Source organism: Danio rerio, chromosome 15, assembly GCF_049306965.1.
Source record: "Danio rerio strain Tuebingen ecotype United States chromosome 15, GRCz12tu, whole genome shotgun sequence".
Taxonomy (NCBI): domain Eukaryota; kingdom Metazoa; phylum Chordata; class Actinopteri; order Cypriniformes; family Danionidae; genus Danio; species Danio rerio.
The window spans coordinates 37,443,371-37,467,497 of NC_133190.1; the positions used below are offsets into that span (position 1 = coordinate 37,443,371).

At 31.6% G+C, this 24,127-nt stretch overlaps 1 protein-coding gene across 1 annotated transcript in view; it reads right to left on the minus strand.

Moving 5' to 3' along the window:
* The window catches only part of gabbr1a (gamma-aminobutyric acid (GABA) B receptor, 1a), a 129,764-nt gene that overhangs the window by 98,824 nt on the left and 6,813 nt on the right, over nucleotides 1-24,127 (minus strand). The window contains exons 2-6 of the mRNA XM_689405.10: nucleotides 22,743-22,829; nucleotides 18,987-19,051; nucleotides 18,719-18,857; nucleotides 15,314-15,499; nucleotides 15,172-15,189 (exon numbers count right to left, since the gene is read on the minus strand). Of these exons, the coding sequence (XP_694497.5) occupies nucleotides 15,172-15,189; nucleotides 15,314-15,499; nucleotides 18,719-18,857; nucleotides 18,987-19,051; nucleotides 22,743-22,821 (487 nt within the window). The 5' untranslated portion in view covers nucleotides 22,822-22,829. The remainder of the gene's footprint in view (nucleotides 1-15,171; nucleotides 15,190-15,313; nucleotides 15,500-18,718; nucleotides 18,858-18,986; nucleotides 19,052-22,742; nucleotides 22,830-24,127) is intronic.

Sequence of the window (24,127 nt, forward strand, 5' to 3'; positions counted from 1 at the left end):
GACTGATTACTTTTTTACAGGGTAAATGATGCTTTTCTTCTACCAATAGATTTAATCAAGATTATTGTCACTACACACAATTTGTTGGGAGTGTATATACTTCTTTAAACAATGTTTTTTTATTGGCACACATTTTCAAATTTTCAAACTAAAATCTAGCATAATGTTTTTCACTCTGAATATAAAAACATTATCTGTGCATTTTTTTCTTGGAAAAGTGATGTTTAAAATACTATTCATTAAACTTACTGCATGACTGGAGTTTAATATTACAAACCAATAGCATTGACCTAATTCAAGCTTTTGATTTTGCACTCTGTAGCAGTTTTTCAACACAAAATGTTTTATGCATGTGTTAAAAATCTGTAATTTTGCACAACTGTTTGTATGTAACAAAGCATTCATGTTTTTAAAACTGTCAGTTTTCAAAAGTTACTTAACGTTGTCTCCTTTCTTCTGGAGTTTTTAGGAACAAATATGTTTCATTTGTGGGGGAAAGAAAAAAAAGTGATGTTTTGAAATACATTGGTTACACCAATATGGTGTAAAGGTTAGAAGTTGGGGTTTCATCCAGACGGCTGGGGCTCAACGCCTGATTCTTTAATGCTTTTTAACCTCTAAAGTGTCCCAAGTAACATTAATAACAACACTTAGCCACAATTATTTGTATCGCAGTTGAAGGCTACACTTAATACTGCCAGCAAAACACAATAATAACAAAGAGTAAACACTTTCTTATTTTAAGAATACTTTGCAGTAAACTTTAATGCATTAGTAAGTTTATTTTATCCACCTTCTGATGCAGAATGTTTTTGAAACATTTAATTATGTTTTTATGACCACGGGCATCTCACCAAAATATTTGACCTAATTCAAGTAACCAGTGCTGCAGTTTTTAATCACAAAATGTCTTTACAAACTTTTTTGCGTATGTGTTAAAAGTCTAATTTTACACAACTCTTATAGCGTCCGTTACAATGCATACAGTAAATGTCACAATAACCATTTCTACTGCCAATTATCTTTTGGTGTCTAATTCTTCACAATATTTTTTCACGAGAACTATGAATCTACAAAGGCAAGGCAAGGCAAGACAAGGCAAGTTTATTTCTATAGCACATTTCATACACAGTGGTAATTCAAAGTGCTTTACATAAGCAGGAATAAAAGAGACAACTATAAGAAAAATAAAAACAAATAATGAAAAAATAAAAAAATGATAAAAACAGATCAAATGTGTTAAAACAAGTTATAAAAGAATGAAAAGAAGAGAAAAACATATTAGCGTGATCTGTCGATAGTGCGATCTGTCTACAAAACTAAAAGAATAGTTGCCACTAAATCTGCATTAATATCTTGTTCAACAGTGTCTAATGTACTGTGTATTAAAACTGTATTCTTTTGAACTGTCATGAAAGTTTGCGTTGTGAATGTTTTGGTTTTAAACCAGAGACAACCAACAATATTATGTATACCTTTTGTTCAAATACTTTTTCAAATGAAAGATAAATTATGAAATTGTATGTCAGTGCATCTTTAAAACTAAATTGGGCAAAAAAATTTAGGTTGTCTTTCTAAACTGACTACAAAACCGTTATACATGAGAACTGTGTGTTATTGGGTTGACTTAAACGTTAACCAATTTTAATAAATGTTCTACAGTTTATACATTTGCTTTAAACAAGTGACCAGTCCTTGACACACTATGCAACATTCTAATTTTCTAAATATTTAAATATACATTTGGCATAAATACAGGGCTTTAATCAGTTTTGACAATGTTTCTATGATTTGTTTCACACCATCATGTTTTGCACCTAGCTCAATTTTTTACTTTTTTACAGGAAAGGCATAGACACATGAGTTGATAAACTTTTATTTCAAGTAAATATACACTGAAATAGAGTAGTACATAACAAACAAACATGGATTGCATTACCATAATAAAGACAAATTAACTAAGAAAAAAAAAAATACATTTATACAGTCATACATTGAAGAAAAAACAGGGTACACCAGAACAATAAAGACATTACTGAATATTACCAAACAACAAAGAAATGCTGCTAAAAGCATTCTGTCATGTCCTAGTATGTGGCTAGTCATAACTTCCACAATCTCAGCAATATTTGTTATTTTGTTTTGTGAAACCAGTGACACACAAATATCTGTTATATATGTGGACATACATAGAACCTGCGTTACCCCCCATCTCATCACTCAATTCAGTCAGCACCTCCAGAATTTTTGTATTGGTTGCACAGACAGCACCATTGTTATGAAAACACAGGTGTGTCAAATGATTTATCGTATCAGCCCATGAGTTTAGGTCCCTCTCACAACGTCCATTTCTCTCTTGAGATTTTTCACACGTTTGACATCTCCGTACAATCATGTTTAGAATCACACACATCATTAATGATCTTCTCCAGAAGAAAAACCATATGGTCCCTATAATGCTGTTTAAACATGTTGTCCACAATAGACCTTATTTGACAATCAAAAACAGGGTTGCACTCGTACTCGGGCCTTTCATGCGCATTATCGTCAGTATTTTGAGAACAATAGCAACCAACCATCTTTGCATGGTGGCTGTCAGAAAAAAATCTGAAAATATTTTTAAGAAAACGTTTTTTCTTTAATCACAATACAAAGTTTGACCCATAATCTGTGTAGATCATATAAAGTAGTACCTTAAAGATGCGGCCTGTGTCCTTAAACAGCGATAGTTCAGCCCTAATAGTTCAGTGCAAACAAGACCAAAGTAGGGGCTGTGGTCCTCAAAGATAGTACCTTTTTATGTCTTTAATCTTCTTTTTACTCCTGATCAATTGGTTCTTGTAGAAAGCTTTAGGATCAGTGACTGTAGCCAGAAGCATTACTCCTTGGTAGCTAGAAGTAAAATGGGTGCTTTATCTACACATTCAAACAGGCCCGCCCTCACTCACGGGGAGGTACTATGAACATCTGCTATGGTGTCATAAAACTCATGATAGTTGACATCTTGTCTTTTATTTAAGACATAGGTGTGATGATGTAGGGATACCTATTTTAAAAATAAAAATAAAGATACAGACTCATACCGTAAATATATTCACAATGAAAGATTTTAGAGCACTAATATTATAGATTTTTTACATTTCATGGAAGTTTTAGGTTGACAAAATATAATGCACAGCTGAAGTCATCTCAAAACTCATTGCCAAAATGGACAATACAATTAATTTGAATGTTTTTAAGCAAATATGTACAGTCTTTTCAACATTATTCTGCAGTTTGAATTGTTCAATACAATTGTTTATTTGGATTCCTATTAGGGCTCAAAGCAGTCACATATTTAACTGAAATTTGCATCTTTCATGATAGTGTTCTTTTTCAAAGAATGATTGAGAAGAAATAGGATTACATCTACACTTGCATATTCATTTTGAATTTAAGTGAAACATACTTGTAAGAAAATACAATTAAATTTATGAAATAACCCATATTCCATAACTTATTACAATGCCTTTGAGGTCAAGAAAGAGATCAAGTTTAGGACCCATTACCTCATATTTGGTTATTAGATAAAAGTTATTTTAAAAAGTCAAGTTTGGTTAAAAACCTAGGCTTTCTTAAATTTGTTCTGTTAAAACATAAAGAAATTTAAAAAATCAAGTTATGCATTATACGTTCTGGAGATATATAAACATACACTTTACCATCAGATAATCTACGAATAACAATATTCACCCATTTTATACAAAGGGTACCAAAACCGTTTGCTTATGTTTGTTGCAGAGTAGCAATAAGATGTTTTTTTGTTTTATTTTTATGTTATGTGATACTAAATCTATTTTCTGGCCTATAATTTTAGTGATATACTTATGATAAAGTTGAAATAAAAAAGCTAATACATTTAGTTAAACATCATGTGCTTGACATTTTGGTAAATAGTTAAAGCTTCTGATTGTACTAATTTAATATTTAGCATTTTGAAAGGTAAATATGTGTCAGGGTATGTAAAGCTGACACCTCTAACTTGTTTGGTTGAGATTTGTGGAATGTTTCCACAAATTGAAATATTAAAGTGTTTTTCTTATTCACTATTCTGCAACTTTGATGCAACATTGTAACAGTGTTAGAAATATACAAAAGTACATGTCATGCTGTTTTGTAAAAACAGACAGTCATATCAGTAAAGAACTACACTTCCTGAGACAAACATTTTGTTTTGCTGTAAATGTAAAATTTTTTAATGTATCGGTCAGGATGTAAGCATACAACTTACATATAACTGACTTTTTGTACGACAATCTTTCGATGAACATGTTTACATTATATTGTGACATTTTTAGAGTGGTATTTGAAATAGTTACAATATCACAGATGTAAAGTACTCGAACAATGTATGAACAATGTTAGCTGATTGCTGTACTTAAGTACTACTTTTATGATTTGTACCCTACTTGAGTACAGTTAAAATTAATGTTTACTTTTACTTCATTACTTTTTTAAAAACAGTATTTTTTTTTCACAACTTTCAATTTTATTTATTCTCAAAAAAAGTTCATCACTCCTAACAAAACGACAAAGCTGCTTAAATTAATGTTATTTACTATGTAATTGACATTCATTTCAATATTCCATCAAACAGGTCAGACATGCTCTTCGATTGTTTAGAAGTCATGTCCTGTCACATTGAGCTCTACAATACACATCAACCCCAGTAAGTCTGCTATCAGTACACTTCTGTTAAGCAGTTCATAAGAAAATATACATTCAGTCCATTCTCTGTGTACACATTCACATAATTTTATTTAGATGCCGCACAGAAATAAATTTAAACCTCACTTAAGTATATTTAAACTTATGCAAACAGAAAGCGTTTAGTTATTTGTCCTACAGTATGCTTGGTCATTGTTTTTCGCGTACAATTTTATTACAGTACGTGTTCTAAGTACATTTGGTTAGTAGTTATTTTGACACCCTTTGATTAATTGGGCACATTATTTTTCTACATAATGTTATAGACACATGTATTAAGACAGAGAATAAATTAGTTTGAGTCGACTTAACTGAAATGAACTGCGAACATGTCAAATCTTTATAAAAGACGGTAATCTTATAATAACACAAATTTAACTGCTTACTGCAGTGAGAAAAATATTAAAATGAAATCACAAAAACATAAAAAGTATACATGCAGCTAGACAAAAGACCTGAATACTGTCAATATTTACATGTTTACTGAATTATTTTCAGTATAGAGTATACTGTAAAAGTATAATTTCAGGTGTGACAGCAGTAAACATTAAGCACATAAGTAGCTAACTATAACATTTTTATTTATACATCCTGTCAACTTATGAGAATAGTAGTAGTTCACTTATACTTGTAGTAGATAAATAGTTTGTGCTGGAAATGATGCAATGAAATGATGCATTTATGTCTGCACTTAAACCATCCATATGAGAACTGTCGGTGCTGCATGCTAAATGCTTCAACATTTTCACCACAGGTCTGACTTTCCAACCAATTTAGCGTTATAATTTTTAGTGATAAAGTGTCCATATTACTCTAGTGTCTTGAAACTTGCAAGAGTACAGCTAGTGTGGCCTTGGTTAACTAGTAGTACACAAAGCAGTTACCACAAGGGATAGTGTGTTATTGAAAACATGTCATGCAATTTGTAGAAACCAATTTAGAAAACAACTGAAGTAACCGCTGAGCATTTTATCTCAGAATAAGTGCAGTGTTAGATTACCTGTGGATTTTGAATAATGTTTATAATTTAATAAAAATTATAAACATTATTAAAAAATTATAAAAATAATTGTAATAAAAATAACAAAAGCTTCAAACATTATTCAAACATGTAATGAACTTACACAGTCATATGGTCAAAGTATACTTGTTGCTAATCAAATATAGCACATAAAAATACATTAAATACCCAAGAGAATATGCTGTAGTACAAATTATGTACAATTCAAATATACCAAATTTAATATTTCAAAATATGGCATTTCAAGATAGCAAATAATTAATTACATTGAATTATACAGGCTCTTTGTCTAGCTGCATGTATACTTTTTATGTTTTTGTGATTTCATTTTAATATTTTTCTCACTGCAGTAAGCAGTTAAATTTGTGTTATTATAAGATTACCGTCTTTTATAAAGATTTGACATGTTCGCAGTTCATTTCAGTTAAGTCGACTCAAACTAATTTATTCTCTGTCTTAATACATGTGTCTATAACATTATGTAGAAAAATAATGTGCCCAATTAATCAAAGGGTGTCAAAATAACTACTAACCAAATGTACTTAGAACACGTACTGTAATAAAATTGTACGCGAAAAACAATGACCAAGCATACTGTAGGACAAATAACTAAACGCTTTCTGTTTGCATAAGTTTAAATATACTTAAGTGAGGTTTAAATTTATTTCTGTGCGGCATCTAAATAAAATTATGTGAATGTGTACACAGAGAATGGACTGAATGTATATTTTCTTATGAACTGCTTAACAGAAGTGTACTGATAGCAGACTTACTGGGGTTGATGTGTATTGTAGAGCTCAATGTGACAGGACATGACTTCTAAACAATCGAAGAGCATGTCTGACCTGTTTGATGGAATATTGAAATGAATGTCAATTACATAGTAAATAACATTAATTTAAGCAGCTTTGTCGTTTTGTTAGGAGTGATGAACTTTTTTTGAGAATAAATAAAATTGAAAGTTGTGAAAAAAAAATACTGTTTTTAAAAAAGTAATGAAGTAAAAGTAAACATTAATTTTAACTGTACTCAAGTAGGGTACAAATCATAAAAGTAGTACTTAAGTACAGCAATCAGCTAACATTGTTCATACATTGTTCGAGTACTTTACATCTGTGATATTGTAACTATTTCAAATACCACTCTAAAAATGTCACAATATAATGTAAACATGTTCATCGAAAGATTGTCGTACAAAAAGTCAGTTATATGTAAGTTGTATGCTTACATCCTGACCGATACATTAAAAAATTTTACATTTACAGCAAAACAAAATGTTTGTCTCAGGAAGTGTAGTTCTTTACTGATATGACTGTCTGTTTTTACAAAACAGCATGACATGTACTTTTGTATATTTCTAACACTGTTACAATGTTGCATCAAAGTTGCAGAATAGTGAATAAGAAAAACACTTTAATATTTCAATTTGTGGAAACATTCCACAAATCTCAACCAAACAAGTTAGAGGTGTCAGCTTTACATACCCTGACACATATTTACCTTTCAAAATGCTAAATATTAAATTAGTACAATCAGAAGCTTTAACTATTTACCAAAATGTCAAGCACATGATGTTTAACTAAATGTATTAGCTTTTTTATTTCAACTTTATCATAAGTATATCACTAAAATTATAGGCCAGAAAATAGATTTAGTATCACATAACATAAAAATAAAACAAAAAAACATCTTATTGCTACTCTGCAACAAACATAAGCAAACGGTTTTGGTACCCTTTGTATAAAATGGGTGAATATTGTTATTCGTAGATTATCTGATGGTAAAGTGTATGTTTATATATCTCCAGAACGTATAATGCATAACTTGATTTTTTAAATTTCTTTATGTTTTAACAGAACAAATTTAAGAAAGCCTAGGTTTTTAACCAAACTTGACTTTTTAAAATAACTTTTATCTAATAACCAAATATGAGGTAATGGGTCCTAAACTTGATCTCTTTCTTGACCTCAAAGGCATTGTAATAAGTTATGGAATATGGGTTATTTCATAAATTTAATTGTATTTTCTTACAAGTATGTTTCACTTAAATTCAAAATGAATATGCAAGTGTAGATGTAATCCTATTTCTTCTCAATCATTCTTTGAAAAAGAACACTATCATGAAAGATGCAAATTTCAGTTAAATATGTGACTGCTTTGAGCCCTAATAGGAATCCAAATAAACAATTGTATTGAACAATTCAAACTGCAGAATAATGTTGAAAAGACTGTACATATTTGCTTAAAAACATTCAAATTAATTGTATTGTCCATTTTGGCAATGAGTTTTGAGATGACTTCAGCTGTGCATTATATTTTGTCAACCTAAAACTTCCATGAAATGTAAAAAATCTATAATATTAGTGCTCTAAAATCTTTCATTGTGAATATATTTACGGTATGAGTCTGTATCTTTATTTTTATTTTTAAAATAGGTATCCCTACATCATCACACCTATGTCTTAAATAAAAGACAAGATGTCAACTATCATGAGTTTTATGACACCATAGCAGATGTTCATAGTACCTCCCCGTGAGTGAGGGCGGGCCTGTTTGAATGTGTAGATAAAGCACCCATTTTACTTCTAGCTACCAAGGAGTAATGCTTCTGGCTACAGTCACTGATCCTAAAGCTTTCTACAAGAACCAATTGATCAGGAGTAAAAAGAAGATTAAAGACATAAAAAGGTACTATCTTTGAGGACCACAGCCCCTACTTTGGTCTTGTTTGCACTGAACTATTAGGGCTGAACTATCGCTGTTTAAGGACACAGGCCGCATCTTTAAGGTACTACTTTATATGATCTACACAGATTATGGGTCAAACTTTGTATTGTGATTAAAGAAAAAACGTTTTCTTAAAAATATTTTCAGATTTTTTTCTGACAGCCACCATGCAAAGATGGTTGGTTGCTATTGTTCTCAAAATACTGACGATAATGCGCATGAAAGGCCCGAGTACGAGTGCAACCCTGTTTTTGATTGTCAAATAAGGTCTATTGTGGACAACATGTTTAAACAGCATTATAGGGACCATATGGTTTTTCTTCTGGAGAAGATCATTAATGATGTGTGTGATTCTAAACATGATTGTACGGAGATGTCAAACGTGTGAAAAATCTCAAGAGAGAAATGGACGTTGTGAGAGGGACCTAAACTCATGGGCTGATACGATAAATCATTTGACACACCTGTGTTTTCATAACAATGGTGCTGTCTGTGCAACCAATACAAAAATTCTGGAGGTGCTGACTGAATTGAGTGATGAGATGGGGGGTAACGCAGGTTCTATGTATGTCCACATATATAACAGATATTTGTGTGTCACTGGTTTCACAAAACAAAATAACAAATATTGCTGAGATTGTGGAAGTTATGACTAGCCACATACTAGGACATGACAGAATGCTTTTAGCAGCATTTCTTTGTTGTTTGGTAATATTCAGTAATGTCTTTATTGTTCTGGTGTACCCTGTTTTTTCTTCAATGTATGACTGTATAAATGTATTTTTTTTTTTCTTAGTTAATTTGTCTTTATTATGGTAATGCAATCCATGTTTGTTTGTTATGTACTACTCTATTTCAGTGTATATTTACTTGAAATAAAAGTTTATCAACTCATGTGTCTATGCCTTTCCTGTAAAAAAGTAAAAAATTGAGCTAGGTGCAAAACATGATGGTGTGAAACAAATCATAGAAACATTGTCAAAACTGATTAAAGCCCTGTATTTATGCCAAATGTATATTTAAATATTTAGAAAATTAGAATGTTGCATAGTGTGTCAAGGACTGGTCACTTGTTTAAAGCAAATGTATAAACTGTAGAACATTTATTAAAATTGGTTAACGTTTAAGTCAACCCAATAACACACAGTTCTCATGTATAACGGTTTTGTAGTCAGTTTAGAAAGACAACCTAAATTTTTTTGCCCAATTTAGTTTTAAAGATGCACTGACATACAATTTCATAATTTATCTTTCATTTGAAAAAGTATTTGAACAAAAGGTATACATAATATTGTTGGTTGTCTCTGGTTTAAAACCAAAACATTCACAACGCAAACTTTCATGACAGTTCAAAAGAATACAGTTTTAATACACAGTACATTAGACACTGTTGAACAAGATATTAATGCAGATTTAGTGGCAACTATTCTTTTAGTTTTGTAGACAGATCGCACTATCGACAGATCACGCTAATATGTTTTTCTCTTCTTTTCATTCTTTTATAACTTGTTTTAACACATTTGATCTGTTTTTATCATTTTTTTATTTTTTCATTATTTGTTTTTATTTTTCTTATAGTTGTCTCTTTTATTCCTGCTTATGTAAAGCACTTTGAATTACCACTGTGTATGAAATGTGCTATAGAAATAAACTTGCCTTGTCTTGCCTTGCCTTGCCTTTGTAGATTCATAGTTCTCGTGAAAAAATATTGTGAAGAATTAGACACCAAAAGATAATTGGCAGTAGAAATGGTTATTGTGACATTTACTGTATGCATTGTAACGGACGCTATAAGAGTTGTGTAAAATTAGACTTTTAACACATACGCAAAAAAGTTTGTAAAGACATTTTGTGATTAAAAACTGCAGCACTGGTTACTTGAATTAGGTCAAATATTTTGGTGAGATGCCCGTGGTCATAAAAACATAATTAAATGTTTCAAAAACATTCTGCATCAGAAGGTGGATAAAATAAACTTACTAATGCATTAAAGTTTACTGCAAAGTATTCTTAAAATAAGAAAGTGTTTACTCTTTGTTATTATTGTGTTTTGCTGGCAGTATTAAGTGTAGCCTTCAACTGCGATACAAATAATTGTGGCTAAGTGTTGTTATTAATGTTACTTGGGACACTTTAGAGGTTAAAAAGCATTAAAGAATCAGGCGTTGAGCCCCAGCCGTCTGGATGAAACCCCAACTTCTAACCTTTACACCATATTGGTGTAACCAATGTATTTCAAAACATCACTTTTTTTTCTTTCCCCCACAAATGAAACATATTTGTTCCTAAAAACTCCAGAAGAAAGGAGACAACGTTAAGTAACTTTTGAAAACTGACAGTTTTAAAAACATGAATGCTTTGTTACATACAAACAGTTGTGCAAAATTACAGATTTTTAACACATGCATAAAACATTTTGTGTTGAAAAACTGCTACAGAGTGCAAAATCAAAAGCTTGAATTAGGTCAATGCTATTGGTTTGTAATATTAAACTCCAGTCATGCAGTAAGTTTAATGAATAGTATTTTAAACATCACTTTTCCAAGAAAAAAATGCACAGATAATGTTTTTATATTCAGAGTGAAAAACATTATGCTAGATTTTAGTTTGAAAATTTGAAAATGTGTGCCAATAAAAAAACATTGTTTAAAGAAGTATATACACTCCCAACAAATTGTGTGTAGTGACAATAATCTTGATTAAATCTATTGGTAGAAGAAAAGCATCATTTACCCTGTAAAAAAGTAATCAGTCTACTTTCAAGAACTACTTGTAAACTGGACTAATTTTGACAAATTTGTAGATTTAGTAGATTTGACACTGTTGTATGAACATATAAATGGTGGAATCAGTAGTTAAACTAGAAAATTTTACTATAAAACATTAAGTAGATTTAACTAAGGACTGGAGCTGTACTGTTTTTAGATAAACTGAGAGCCAATTTTTCTTCTTAAAATAATTATCAGCGTTTTCCCATTATTCTGAATAATATACATATTTCTCTTTATATGATCAAGTATTTGCAATGAAATAAAAACAGTTTAAATTTAAAATTCAGTAACTAAGTTGTCTAGTAATGCAATTACTACAATTTATTGTAATAAAATTACATTTTATTTATCTTTTGAAACAGAAATAACAATAATGTCTAAAGACTGATAAGTCCTTTTTAGTAAATATTTTATGTTGATTTTTTAAACCAACACCAGTGATGACCAGTGCTCAAAACATTAGGCTTTGGATTAACTGTATTACAATGTGTGCCATAAATTACAGGTCATGCATGTAAATAAATTGAAAACATGTTAGTCAAAGGAAAAACTTTCATTTTAAATTGTTTTTCATAATAAAAGTTTTCATTAATTATAAAGACAACTTGAATTTACATCTGTGTTTTTCAACATTTTAGAATATTACATTTTAGATAACGTTGTTTTAAAAGGTGTGACAATTTATTGTCAATAAAGATTAAGATGTGTTATTTACTGGATTAATATTGTAAACATTTTCCCAGAGATGGGTTGCGGGTGGAAGGGCATACGCTGCGCAAAACCTTGCTGGTTAAGTTGGCGGTTCATGCCGCTGTGTCCACCCATGAATTAAAAAGGGACTAAGGCGACAAAAATATTGTAAACATATTTTAATTTAATACTCCGACAAAGATACATCAAAATGTTTGTGTGTCTTAAAATATGTATTATTGTAGTAATAATGTGAAAAACAACATAACCTATTAATGAGTATTTTTAGTAAATACTGTGTCGTTGGATTCAAGCATACAAAGCCAGACCCAAGTTCGCTCAAGCGCGCACACATGCACGCACGCACGTACGCACACACAAACACATACATATGCATACAGTTGACTGCATATGGACATATAGATATCAGTACACTTTCTAATCACCTAACAACATATAGTAGTTAGTGGGAGACACCCAACACATACAATCAGATATACATATTCTACATCTGATATATATCTATCTTTCACAAGCACTTGACGGGATGTTATCCAAAGTTTTCCTTATCATCACTCACTCACACGCTCAGGCCCAGACTGCGACACAGAGGAAACATCGGTATGAACATAAAGAAATGTTTATGTTAATAGTTTATTAATTATTATATAATATAATATAATATAATATAATATAATATAATATAATATAATATAATAGAATAGAATAGAATAGAATAGAATAGAATAGAATAGAATAGAATAATAATGATATATAATATAATATAATTTAATTTAATATCTAATATAAATATTATAATAATAATATAATGTAATAATATTATATAATATGGTATAATTACAATATAAGTTAATAAAATAATGATTTAATATAACTTAATATAATATATTATAATACAATACATAATTTTATTTAATAAAATATTAATTTTATATAACTTAATATAATATAATATATTGTAATATAATAATATAATTTAGTCAAATAACTAAAAATATAAAATAATGGTTCTAATAACAGTAATTTAATTACCGTTATTATTATAATAATAATTTTATTTCTGTTTGATTAGAATTTAATTACCAATATTTTCATTACCTGGAAATAGCCTATTAATTTAATTAGACTGATAAAAATCTAATTACCGGAATTATTATTTTATATTAAACCGATAAAAATCTAATTACCGGAATTATTATTTTATATTAAACCGATAAGAATCTAATTACCGGATCTATTATTTTATATAAAACCGATAAGAATCTAATTACCGGAACTATAAAGTTTATATAAAAGGGGCGGGGCTTAGACCGGAAGTCCCGCCTTAGGGGCGGGGCTACAATCCATCAAACTTTTTGACAGGTAGTGCATCATAATAACTACTGTCGCAGGTCTTAAAAACAGATGCAGATGATAAACTTTTACTCTATTATGGTTCAATTCTACAGTGTCTCCACAAATGTTGTGTGTTTTGACCTGTGGTTTCTGGCCACCTATATTCCCAACTCAACATTGCATACCTTGTGATGTGACTATTGCAGACAAACACAATGCGATATCGATGCTGAAATGATATATTGTGCAGCTCTAGTCACACCTGATGACTTGATGTCCTGTTTTTTGGCTTATTTAGATATGTTTGTTCTATGTTGTGTGGATATTTCAGTCAAACCACATGAGAGATCATGTTTAAGGGTCTAAGTTCTCTTATTTGCTGCACACCAAGGTTCAGATGGCAGAATTATCACACTAGAGTTCATCTTAATCAAATCAAACATGCAAAGTCTGATCACACCACTAATGCATTCTTTTCTTTATTGGTCTGAACCAAATCCAAAAACAAACCACAGTCTACCAATGTGTAAAAAACTTCCTAACTTACTAACCTGTTAACAAGAACCATATCAACAACATAACATTTTTTCTTGTTTTAATGCTTGAACCATGAACAAATATAAATATAATGTTTGTCATGCATGTGGAAAACTTTGAAGGTCATATATTAATAACAATTATGTAGATAATGTGTTTTGAATTATTTGTACATTAACTATTCACATCTTAAATGTAAAGTTTTCACACAAATTTGATTCAACATGCATTTTACTAATTTTAGACAAATTAAATGGCCCTCAAATAAAGACTTTTAACATATATATATATATATATATATATATATATATATATATATATATATATATATATATATATATTTTTTTTTTTTTTTTTTTTTTTTTAATAAATAATACGGATTATAGAGAAATGTTTATAAAAGTGTTTAAAAGATAAAAAGCAGAAATTGGACATTTGTATACAATGAAAGTTTTTCACTTGTGTTCAATAAATAAAGTTTACACAAAAAAAATACATATTGGGTCAGAATTTGAATTCATTTAATAATAAAAAACAATAAGATGTATGGGGAGATCAGCCCTTTAATAGTAAGAAATAGCTTTCTCTGATCTCTGATCTATATCTTAGATATAAATAAATACAAATATATACTATAAATATACATTTAATCCCCGTATAACAGTTTATACCACTGTGAATGCATAATGCATAATATATATATATAGAGAGAGAGAGAGAGAGAGAGATTGATGGTAAAATACAGCCCTCTTGTGGTTGAATAAAGTGTTACAATTTTATTTCTACTCCATGAGAATTGGGGTCTGCAACTGTTGCTTTAAGCCAGGGGTCACCAACATGGTGCCCGCGGGCACCTGGTAGCCCGCAAGGATCACATGTGTTGCCCACAGGCCTGTTCTAAAAATAGCTCACCATAGCGCCACTTACCAGTAAGCTCCATCTAATATAAAAATAATAATTTAAAATTGTTAATATTTGCAGAGATATATGAAAATAAAGTGTTGCACATTGATACATTAAATAAAGGGTATTTTCTACCCTGTTAAATCATTGTTGAAATTTGTTATTTGAGAAATTTTTATCAAACTGGTAGCCCTCCACATTGATCGGTACCCAAGAAGTAGCTCTCAGTTTCTTAAAGGTTGGTGACCTCAACAGTTTATAGACATTTTTTCTATTAACATTTTAACCAAACCTACAAGTGGCTTGTCAAAAATAATTATCAAAAGCTGTAAAATATCAATAATGAAAATAAATCTTTGCAAATGTGACCTTTGACATAAGAAACATAGCTCTTTGGGATGTTATGTGTTTATGTCTTACCTGTGTAGTTGCTGTCATCTGATGATAGACAAATAATAAATAGTCACAAACAGAAAAAAAACAAGAGGCGCAATTAAAATTTATTCAAATAATAGAACTGCACATATTTTGGTTGGTCTGACAGATAGTTAAACATACTCACAGACACATAGGGGTTTTGGTGAGTCCCATTTGCCCAGTTTGGTACAGTGTGAGATATTAAAACCCTCCAGTAGGAATCCAGCATGGCAGCTGTAATGAAGGACTGTGCCCTCTACTGGTGGTCCCGGCGGCTGCAGCGACACCCTCCCGTTCTCAAGGGACATCCAGGAGCGCGGGCACATCATCACTGAAAAGTTTAGCGACAATGTTAGCAAACATCCTTAGCACATTAGCACCTTTATCTAAACCTGAAATTACACAGCTTTAAAGTGTAATGCTACTACCACAACACCAAGCTATTGTTTACCAATAGGATACATAAAAAAGGCTGCTTGATTAAACTACTTATTTAAAACGAGTTGACAACAATTCTTAGTTTTTTTTTATTTGGAAAACCTATTTCTTTTATGTTCGATCACCATAAAATTTGCAAAAACGATTAAGTTTACGGTTTTCGAACCCTTGCTCCATTTTCTTATACAACTATAAACACAAAACCTCATCTTCAAGCACTATTACCAAAACCTCTGACTTCTCCTGCAAAATGAAACTTTTGACTCAAACAGTTTTACCTGTGTTCAAAATGAAGCAGTGCTCTCAAATAATAAACAAAGTGATCAAGAGGACATACACTATCAAGCAGTCAGTAAACAGCACAAAACAGAAAACACGTGGTTCAAAACATTGTGTTTTCAGGGAGAAGTACATTTCTAAACTCAATGTTCAGTGCCATACGATGCACTGTACTGCAGTATATAATACTAAAACTGCAGTATATAATACTAAAACTGATTTTTAGTATAATACTAAAAATCATAGATCAATACGTGATTAATTTGCTTCTTCTTCTTTGTCGACATCAACGCAGGAAGAAATCTTTTGTGAGTCGTATACAGCCCTGACATGATTCCTCACTTACAGTTAAAGTCAGAATTTTTTATCTTTCCCAAATGAATTTAACGGAGCAAGGAAATTTTCACAGTATGTCTGATAATATTGTTTCTTCTGGAGAAAGTCTTTTTTGTTTTATTACGGCAAGAATAAAAGCAGCTTTAAATTTTTTAAAAGGCATTTTAAGGTCAATATTATTGGCTCCTTTACAGTTTTTATGATTGCTCAAGCACAATTTTGAAATGAAGGCTCATTTTGTCAAAACTCTACACAAAATTTACACATCCACACACACAAACAGCAGAACACATCGGTTATTTTGCAAAATGAAACACTTCATTTAAAACTAGAATAGAATAGAATAGAATAGAATAGAATAGAATAGAATAGAATAGAATAGAATAGAATAGAATAGAATAGAATAGAATAGAATTCTAGAAAACTGTGGGTCGGACATGGGATTTTGGTCTGTGCAACAAATTGTTTTTTTTTTTTCATAGGCAAAGAGAGCACATTAAACGCAAGTAAAGTGTCTACCTTAATGTTTAAAATATCCATTTCTTGAAAATAAAATTTCAAAATGTTGAAACTTCATTATGTTCCATTCCTTTATTGTAACCAGTTTGTTGTAAAAAAAAATAAATAAATAAATAAAAATTAGAAACAACAAATCTTACAGTTTAGTAACATAAACATATACTTAAGTATCAGTTTGTTGTTAAAAAAATTGTAAGAAGCAACATCTTTTAGTATACAGGTATGTTAGTTATGCATATGATTTTTGTTTGTTTGTTTGTTTGTTTGTTTGTATAGCTGATGACCAGTGTTGTGTTTATATTTATGATTAACTTATGTAGCAATGTTGTCCTGCGAGACAAGACATTTTGTTCCTCTGTATGTCCGAACATGTAGTGGAATGACATTAAAGCTCGACTTGACTTAATATACAACTGATTCTGAACTGTATTTACAACCCCAATTCAGAAAAATTTGGGACAGTATGGAAAACGCAAATAAAACAAGAAAGTAGTGATTTCTAAATTTACTTTGATTTATATTTCACTGCAGACAATACAACAAACATTATTTAATGTGTTCCTCATGATTTTATAGGGGCCAAAAAAAAAAATCCAATTTTGGTTCTTGCAATACATTTTTTAAAAAGTTAGGACGGTAAATCATTCACCACTTTGTAATGGTGCCATTCCTTTTCATAACACTTAAAAGACATTTATGGCATGAAGACACCAAGTGATGAGTTTTCTGGTGTAATTTCGCCCTATTCCTTCTGTAAACAAGTCTTTAGGTGGACAACAGTACGGGGTCTTCGTTGTCGCATTTTGTGCTTCAAAAAGTTTCTGCTTAATAAAGAATTATAAAAAAAAATGCTCCACACATTCTCTATTGGAGACAGGTCGGGATTGCAAACAGGCCAGTGTGACGAGTCTCTTTGACCAACCCACTGATTGGCCGAAAGCGGGAAGTACAGAGACTCATCTGCTCAATTGGGAACACCTGTTTTCCCCCCTATAAAAAGCCAGCAGTGTTGGCTTGTGGAGTGCCGTGCTTTTGCTTCTGTTTGTTTTGTTTTGTTTATTTTCAGCTTTGGTTAATATTTGATTTTGCTGACCTAAAGTAAGCACTTGATTATTCTTTAATGTTTAAATAAATACTTTTCTGTACCAAACCATCCTGTGTATGTCCTTCCTTTAATTTGTCATTGCCTTTGAGCCGGGTCGTGACACCAGTCAAGCACCTGACCAGACCAGACCAGACCAGACGGTTACCAGCAACAAGTCAAAAAAAAAAAAAAATCCCAATAAAAACTTTATTGTTATTGAGGAATAATGTTTGTTGTATTGTCTGCAATGAAACAAAAGTCAAAGTAAGTTTAGAAATCACTACTTTCTTTTTTATATTAGTTTTCCATACTGTCCCATCTATATCTGATTTGGGGTTGTATTAAAATACATAAAAATGCATGACCAGACTAGCTTTTCCACGATATTTAAGGATTTAATATGACAATTGATTAGTATTTTGGTCCTGTATGATAATCCTTAAATAAAAAAATAAAATAATTGTTTTTGATATGTCAACAAATTGTTATTTTTGCAAATGTGGCGGGGAAAAACTCACTAACAAGAGTGTAAATCTTCTTTAAATCAATGTATGAATAGCATTATTATAGACTCATAAATAAAAATGGAATTAAGCAAGAGAGAAACGTTTTGATGTCAGAAAAACATTTCATTTTTGACCTTTATACACATGTTCATGTTTAATACATGGAAGTTAGCAAAATAAATTAAGAATAAATCTACATACATCTACATAAATCTACTTTATTATATTACACAATATATAATATAATAACACAATACGAAATAAGTTCATTACATAAAAGCACTTGAGCTAAAAATGCTGTTACTGACCAAACAGAATCCAGTATTCCAGAGAGCCGTGTAACCAATATCAATATGAATCAATGGAACAGGACAGTCGGGGAACTTACAGCATCTGCTGAGCTGGTTAATATCAGTCCAAGTGCCATCGGGAAGGCACTTTCGAACTTTGGGTCCCACAATAATTCGGCTTCCTCTACAGATATATTCAATCTCATAGTCTACCGGTAAGATCTGCACACTGCGGATCTACAGACAGAGAAACAGAGAGAGATGTTTACTGGATTGAATTAGATGTTGCTGGAAGGTCACAGTCCTATCAGAACTGGCATTGATGTTTATAGCTGCCAGTTTAATGTGCCGCTTGTAGACTCTTACCTGTTCCTGAGTCAGTCCTCTGTAGCGTATCCCTCCGTCTCTGGGGGGACGAATGATTGCACATCCTGAAAGAGACGGGGGAGGATCAAACGCACAGAGCGGAAAGGTTTTCAGCTTAGTCAGAATACACAAATGTACATCAACAGAGAAAAATGACATGTTTCTGGTGAATCTGTATTTGATATATTCACAAGGCTGTATTGCTATTCTGTTTTAAAAGGATTTTAGCCCTTGTGCATCCTCGTGGACATTTTGTTTGATGATTTTTGTGGTAATTTTGATGGTACTGCAAGGCTGTAAGAAAAAAAAGGATTGCAATGAAAGTTATGGAAGAGATCATTTAATTTATTTTCTTATGGTAATGTAAACAGCATAAATTTGATCAAAAATGTGATACTATTGCACCCTTATTTTATTTTGTAGATCTTTTTTAAACTAGGTACAAATATAGTAACTCTCAGGACATTCCGGACAGAAATGTCCTTACAAAAAAATAAAATAAAATAGCATTTTTGGAACAAAAACTCAAAAATTAGTTTATAAATACGCTTAAATTTTTTATTTTTCTTTATTTATTGTAAAATGTGTCATTTTTTACAGATTTCTTGTTTTCTTTTGAGCACTTCAGGCCAAATGAGTTTTTAAAAAAATGTAATAATAAAGGTGTGAGTGTGTTGGTAAAGATATCAGCGTTTTTATATATATGAACTTAGATATTTGTATAAGATTTTAAGTGGCAGTTTTTGAGATTATATTGTTTCTGATCATTGACTTATGAAATCTTATAATAATGAAAAAAAATATCTGCTTAGCCATGAAGATATGAAAATAATACACATTACTGTTTTTCTTCACACAAACAGCAACGGCATTATGCAAACAAATTATAAATAAGGGGTTCAAATCATTAAAATACATGTTTGTTTTTCATAAAAAGCAATCTATTTCATTTATATATGTTTCATTATTTCATATTTATTTCAATATTCATGTTAAGACAGCATACTATCACTTAATATTTAAAAAAATCAATATTTGAAACATGGAAGAAATGTTGTCCATTGTTAACAAGCTATAAAGGGTTCAAATCCATAAAATAAGTGTTTTTTTCATGAAAGCAATCTATTTCATTTAGAAAGGTTTCATTTATTCATATTTATTTCAATGTTCATATTCAGACAGCATAATATTATTGTTTTTACTTAATAATTAAGAAATCATTATTTGAAACATGGAAGAAATGTTGTCCATCGCAAACTAAAGGGTTAAAATCCTTAAAACACGTCTTTTGTTTTTTATAAAAGCAATCTATTTCGTTTAAAAAAAGTTTTATTTATTCATATTTATTTTAATATTCATATTTAGACAGCATAATATTATTGTTTTTACCTACTAATTGAAAAAAGGATTATTTGAAACATGAAAGAAATGCTTTCCATTGCAAACAAACTAAAATTAAAGGGTTAAAATCCTTAAAATACACCTTTTGTTTTTCATGAAAGCAATCTATTTCATTTAAAAAGGTTTCATTTGTTCATATTCATTTCAATATTCATGTTTAGACAGCATAATATTAATGTTTAATGTTTCAAAATATTAATATTAATGTTCAAATTTCAATATTAATTTATATTGGGCAATACAATAATTCGATACATTATATGAGCAATATCACACCAGTAGCAGTGCGATATGGTATCAGCACTAGTAGGAGGCGTGAAGCAGGCAAAGTGCCTTAATGTCCCACCAGTGACAATATACAGCCATATTGCACTGCTCCGAGTGTGATATTGTGTTTATACAACAGTTTGATGGCGCAATCATGCATATAAAAAAGAAAATTAAGCACAGAGTCTAAAAACCCTTTTGTAAGAGGAACTACTTTCTTCTGCCATTTAATCACATCTGCAGCTGATGTCAGAACAGGAGAAAGGGTTGCTCATTCACCAACGTCACTTTAGAGCTAGTATTTGAATGATTCTCCTGCGTAATGTCAAAAGTGATGACAAAACAGGTGATTTTACTGACAGTTAAACATTATAAGGCTGAACAGCATGAAATTCCATCAGTCTGCAGAGATCTCTCAGTATTTCTATGTTGCATTCGAGAGATCACAATAATTAACCCCGCCAAAAAAATGTGTTTGCGCTAAGGAAAATGCTAAACACATGCAGGCATTTCTTCTTTCTTTCTTTTTAGCTGAGTCAGCAGTAATGAAAACAGGAGACTAATTAGAAACAGATGGCCAACCAAAAAGTAACTCAGGATTATACAAAGAGTGGCCAAGACAAAATTCATTCCTGATATGCAAGTCCCATCTCACAATCAATACACTAAAATTACATGGTGTAAATACAGCACTACAACATACAAAAGAGAGGGATCGGATTAGAATATCACTTACTAATTTTATAATGATCTGATCAGCTGTAGTTTGAAATTGCGCTGTTTTTTATCTTCTGAGCACTTATTATGCAGTCTCTGTCACCATCTTGTGGATGGACAACATCAACCGTCTTTGCTCAATGAGAGGCTAATTGTCGCTGACGCGGTCTCTCAGAAATTATAAATATTTAAAATAGGCAGTATCCTTATAAATAAACCGTATAGTTGCAATCTAAACAACTACATTCTCGACTAAAAAAAGCCTATAGAGTACATGATGTTGCCCAACAGCTGCAATATTTGTCAAACTTTAGAGTGTCCTCTGCTTGTTGCTGTATGTGGGCGGAGTAATACACAAGGGTGAAGGGGCGGTACGAGTGCTGTTATTTGCACAATATTGCACGGCTATTAGCCAATCATATTCAAGAACCGGAAAGAACTGTTGTATAAATGATAATAAATCATAAAAGGGAAAAGTAGTTGATAGTATTAAAGCATATACAGTTGAAGTCAGAATTATTAGCCCCCCTGAATTATTAGCGCCCCTGTTTATTTTTTTCACCAATTTCTGTTTAATGGAGGGAAGATTGTTTCAGCACATTTCTAAGCATAAAAGTTTTAAAAACTTATTTCTAATAATTTATTTTATTGGATTTATTTTATCTTTGCCATGATGACAGTAAATAATATTTTACTTGATATTTTTCAAGACATTTCTATACAGCTTAAAGTGACATTTAAAGGCTTAACTAGGTTAATAAGGTGAACTAGGCAGGTTAGGGCAATTAGGCAAGTTATTGTATAACAACGGTTTGTTCTGTAGATTATTGAAAAAAAATTTGCTTAAAGGGGCTAATAATTTTGTTCCAAAAATGTTTTTTAAAAAAAATAATAACTGCTTTTAATCTAGCCGAAATAAAACAAATAAGACTTTCTCCAGAAGAAAAAATATTATCAGACAAACTGTGAAAATTTCCATGCTCGGTTAAACATCATTTGGAAAATATTAAAAAATAAATAAATAAAATCAAAAGGGGGCCAATAATTCTTACTTCAACTGGATATATGCTTAATATACTACACTGTACATAACGCCGAATTGCATTGATTCCTCAAGACTGTAGGATATACATTGCTTTCACAATGAAAAGAGAGAACTGACAATGCAATCAATATTTTTCCTTCTATAGCTCTGGCAGAACATGATCCCACAAGGACTGAGGGCAACTCACCATTTCAAATCCATACAACTCAGTTTAAAGCATCTAAACAGAACGACCTTTAATCTCACAAAGCATAAGAGATTAGCCACTTTAGATGTTCAGTTGTGATTCAACATGCTTTAGTCAGACATACACACACACAGTTTACCTCCGGTCGTTGAATTATGTATAGATGAGACGAGAGTAGGAAGCAAGTAGAAAATTACAAGAAATAATAGCTGCTCCATTACTGCATCTGAGAAGAGAGAGAGAGAGAGAGAGAGAGAGAGAGAGAGAGAGAGAGAGAGAGAGAGAGAGAGAGAGAGAGAGAGAGAGATGACTAATAATATACTTGATTTCAGGTCACAATACATGCTCATTTCAAACCAATTAAACTGCTCGTGGCATGATGTGATCTTGTTGGCATTCAGATGTGTTAAACATAATAATAACCTGCTGTCTCATTTAATTACAACTCATACTGTTGAGGAGGAGGAGGAGGAGGAGGAGGAGGAGGATTCGTTTAGCTGTTGCTGCACTGTAAAGATTTTATGAGCTTTGCCTCAAGTGGGAAAGCACATCAAGGGTGGGTCAAAAGAGAGAATGCGAAACAAACATAAGCAGACGACTCTAACACACACGCGGGCGCGCACACACATCTTATAAAGACATCTCAGGAGGACAAAACATTGAACAGGGAGTGCGCCTTCATGAACATTGACATCTGTATTAAAAACACTAGAATCTAAAGAGGTCAGTATTACTCGGATAGAAAGATGGATGGATGGATGGATGGATGGATGGATGGATGGATGGATGGATGGGTGGCTAGGTAGGTAGGTAGGTAGGTAGGTAGATAGATAGATAGATAGATAGATAGATAGATAGATAGATAGATAGATAGATAGATAGATAGATAGATAGATAGATAGATAGATAGATAGATAGATAGATAGATAGATAGATAGATAGATAGATAGATAGATAGATAGATAGATAGATAGACATACGACATGATACATACAACAAATAGAAAGACAGGAACACGGATGGACGGATAGATAGACAGCCGGACGAACGGATGGACGGACGGTAGGACAGACAGACAGACAGACAGACGGATAGATGAATAGATAGATAGACAGACAGACGGACGGATAGACAGACAGACGGATGGACGAACGGACAGATGGATAGATAGATAGATGGATAATGGACATGGACGGACGGACGGACGGACGGACGGACGGACGGACGGACGGACGGACGGACGGACGGACGGACGGACGGACGGACGGACGGACGGACGGACGGACGGACGGACGGACAGACAGACAGACAGACAGACAGACAGACAGACAGACAGATAGATAGATAGATAGATAGATAGATAGATAGATAGATAGATAGATAGACATACGACATGATACATACAACAAATAGAAAGACAGGAACACGGATGGACGGATAGATAGACAGCCGGACGAACAGATGGACGGACGGTAGGACAGACAGACAGACAGACGGATAGATGAATAGATAGATAGACAGACA